The following is a 3,310-nucleotide window of genomic DNA, read 5'->3' on the forward strand; positions in this document are numbered from 1 at the left end:
TTTCGAATTTATTTTTAAGCGGTGGGTTTGTTGTTTTTATTTATTTTTTTTTCTTCTTCCACTTTTTTTTTTTTTATATAATTATTTACACGATAAATTTCAACAAAATTTTTTTTTTAATTGTACAAACATTTAATTTACAAAAAAAAAAAAAAAAAAAAAAAAAAAAAGCAGTCTTGTCGAGCAGCAAATTATAAAAAAAAAAAAATTATTCGCTTGATAAAAAAAATAAATATCATACTGCTGGAGAATTTTCTCTCTTATCGATCGATTTTTTTCTCACGCAAAATAAAAAATTATTATCATTATCATTCGATCATCATCATCGAAATCGTTAGTTATATATTGTTATCATTATCATCGTTATTTAAAACAAAAATTCGCCTCTGGAAAAATAATTTATTTCGAGGGGTTAAAAGTTTAAAGTTGGCGTCGTACATACGGAACCGGAAATGGAAAAAAAAAAAAGTACAATGGGGGGGAAAAAAATTTTCTTTCTTTTTTTTCAAAATGGCGGCAGACCGAAGAACATACGATACGTTTGAAAAAAAAAAAAAAATTAATTTTTCTTGGCGTCTTCTTCATGGTTGTTTTTTACGTATCACGTTTTAAATTATAACCTTCGTCACGAAAAATTTGCTGTCAACAAAATAATTTTTTTTTTTTTTCTATTTGTGTAGTCAAGGTCGAAACGCGAAATTCTAAATTAAAAACATGAAATTATGGAAAGCAAAAATAAAAATAAAAAAATTTTTGCTGTCGTTTAATGAGAGTCGATTCATTCGATCTCGTCGTTTATAAAATTTCTCTTCGGATTTTTTTTTTTTTTTTTTTTTTACGCGTATGCCAAAACGACAACCGACGAAAAAAAAATTCAAACATCGTAATCGTTTAATATCGAATATCGTTTCTACTAATATCGATTAATCGCGAGAATATTCAATCGATTGATAGTCACCAAAAAAAAAAAAAAAAAAAAATTCCAGAATCAGACATGTGGGAGAAAAAAAAATGGCGCAAACTTTTTAAAAAAAATAAAAAAATTAAGGAAAAGAAATTTTTTTTTTTAAAAGAATGTTTTTAATGGTTTTCCCCTGCCCCTTCCCCCCACCAGAATGTGTTGACGCAAATTTCCCCCTTTTCGATTATTATAAAATTCTTCTTTGGTTTTTTTTTTTTTTTTGTTTAAATTTTACGAAATTAATTAATTAATATTAAACTTTAATGACATTATTATTATTATTATTTTTCCTTCGCTCGAACGAATTTTTGCTTTTTTTTTTTTTTTTTTACGAACGTGCGACATATAAATTTTTTTTTGTACAAGCGACGAACGACAAAGCTTTGAGATTTGCGACAAATTTTTTTTAATCCGAAATAAAAACATGTAAAAAAAAAAAAAAAAATGGGGGAAACGACACAAAACGTAAATGCTCATTCCGAGAGTGCGACTTTTTCTTTTTTTAAATTTTTGCGCGCGCGCCCGAGCGTTTTAATTTAAATTTCACATTTATAAAAATTTCTTTTTTTGAACGTTCACCGAAGAACAAATTTTTTAGTATTAATAATTTATTAACACACGTATAAACATGAATAAACGCCTGGAAAAAAGGCTGTTGAAAATTTTAAAAGGGGCGAAAAAAAAAGGAAAACAAAAAAATTGTCGCATCTTTTATAGCTGCGACATAAACGTTCGTTTTGAAGCAGTAGCAGCAGCAGCACATAAACATCGACACAACCGCAAATAATAATCGAAATATTATCGGAGGTCATCATCAAACATCGCGACAATTTTTTTTTTTTTTTTTCTAAGTTTTCCCGCCTCCCTTTTCAATCGACCACAATTTTTTTTATTTAAGTGGTATCACGAAATGTGGGATCTCGTGTTTCGTCTCGTTTAATTTAGAAAAAAATTTTCCTCGCGATTCCGATTCTCCAATTTCGTGACCACTTAATTAAAACAATCCTACCTGACTTTTTTCTTACACAACTTGGCCATTTTCCTTCGTTTCAATATCATTTCGTAGAGAGCTTCCATTCCCTCGTGTAATCCGTCTCCCGTTATGGCACACGCGGGTTGAACGTGCCACAAATGTACCGGAAGTACCGAGGGTACGTTCGAACACGGACTCGACGGTTGTTGTTGTTGTTGTTCTTTGCACTCTTTAACATCTTTCGTGCTACCCGTTAAATTTGATTCTTTCGAACTAGAATTTTGTATAGTGTTTTGAAAACCGTTCGATCCCAATTCGTGGAGTCCCAACAATTTCTCAAGTTCCTTGGGTTCTTTGGCTCCGGGAAGATCTTGCTTGTTCGCAAGGACTAGAATCGGAACACCGGAATTATCGGGTGACCTCGCCATTCTCACCAATTCCATTTTGGCTTCTTCCATTCTCTCAACGTCCACGCTGTCGAGCACGAAAACGATGCCGTCCGTGCAACGCGTGTAACTTTTCCAAAGGGGACGAAGTTTTTCTTGACCCCCGACGTCCCAGACTAGAAAATTTATTCCTTTGGCTTTACCGATTGTACCTCTCACCTATTTAAAAAAAAAAAAAATTCAATTCCAAATTTTCAAAAATTAATTTTTTCGCGAGAGGAAAAAAGAAAAAAAACTTTCAAAAAAAAAAAAAAAAACTCACCTTTTCGCAGTTAAACCCAATCGTAGGCACAGTATTGAGATATTGATCGAATTTAAGCCTGTATAGAGCAGTCGTTTTTCCAGCAGAATCAAGGCCCAACATGACAACGTGTAACGTGCCTTGACCTGAGGGCAAAGCATCCAGGAGGGATGAATTTTTCCCCATGTTGGCTCCCATTCCCTTTTTTCAACCTCTTTTGTGCATAACGAAACCGCACACTCGACACGTCTTATTAACTCAAAAGTTATTTATCCAATACGGATAACCGATTGATTCACTCTCTAAGGCACCAACAAAAACCGTTTTAGAAAAAAGGCACAGGAAACGATTATCTAACTGAATTTGTCATCATCTTTTGATGGATTAGTCGTCGTCGTCGTCGCCACTATCTTTTCGCCCTCGGCCATGACTTCCGTCTAGGCTTAAGGCACAGGCGTCAATAAAACGATTGCCAACTTTTTCTCCTTTTTTTTTTTCTGTTTATTTTAACACTGAAAATGAAAAAAAAAAAAAAGATAAAATACAGACTACTACTTCCTTGATAATCTGGTTGAAGAGAGAGACAGAGAAAAAGAAAATATAGATATGAAAATTATGTAAATAATATGACGATGGTTTTCTAAAAAAAAAAAAAAAAAAAAAAAAAAAAGATAATATTATTCGAGAGA

The 3,310-nt window shown here is 32.3% G+C and overlaps 1 protein-coding gene across 1 annotated transcript; it reads right to left on the reverse strand.

Annotated features, from left to right (window-relative positions):
* Positions 1-1,497: 1,497 nt before the first annotated feature.
* Phum_PHUM280470 (uncharacterized protein) lies at positions 1,498-2,807 on the reverse strand (the record flags this gene model as incomplete). The annotated part of the gene is made up of 4 exons (XM_002426784.1): positions 1,498-1,522; positions 1,971-2,129; positions 2,265-2,539; positions 2,643-2,807. 4 exons carry the CDS (start codon positions 2,805-2,807, stop codon positions 1,498-1,500), a joined length of 624 nt encoding a protein of 207 aa, XP_002426829.1.
* Positions 2,808-3,310: the final 503 nt, after the last annotated feature.

The sequence above is a fragment of the Pediculus humanus genome, genomic scaffold (genome assembly GCF_000006295.1).
Source record: "Pediculus humanus corporis 1103172107665 genomic scaffold, whole genome shotgun sequence".
Taxonomy (NCBI): Eukaryota; Metazoa; Arthropoda; class Insecta; order Psocodea; family Pediculidae; genus Pediculus; species Pediculus humanus.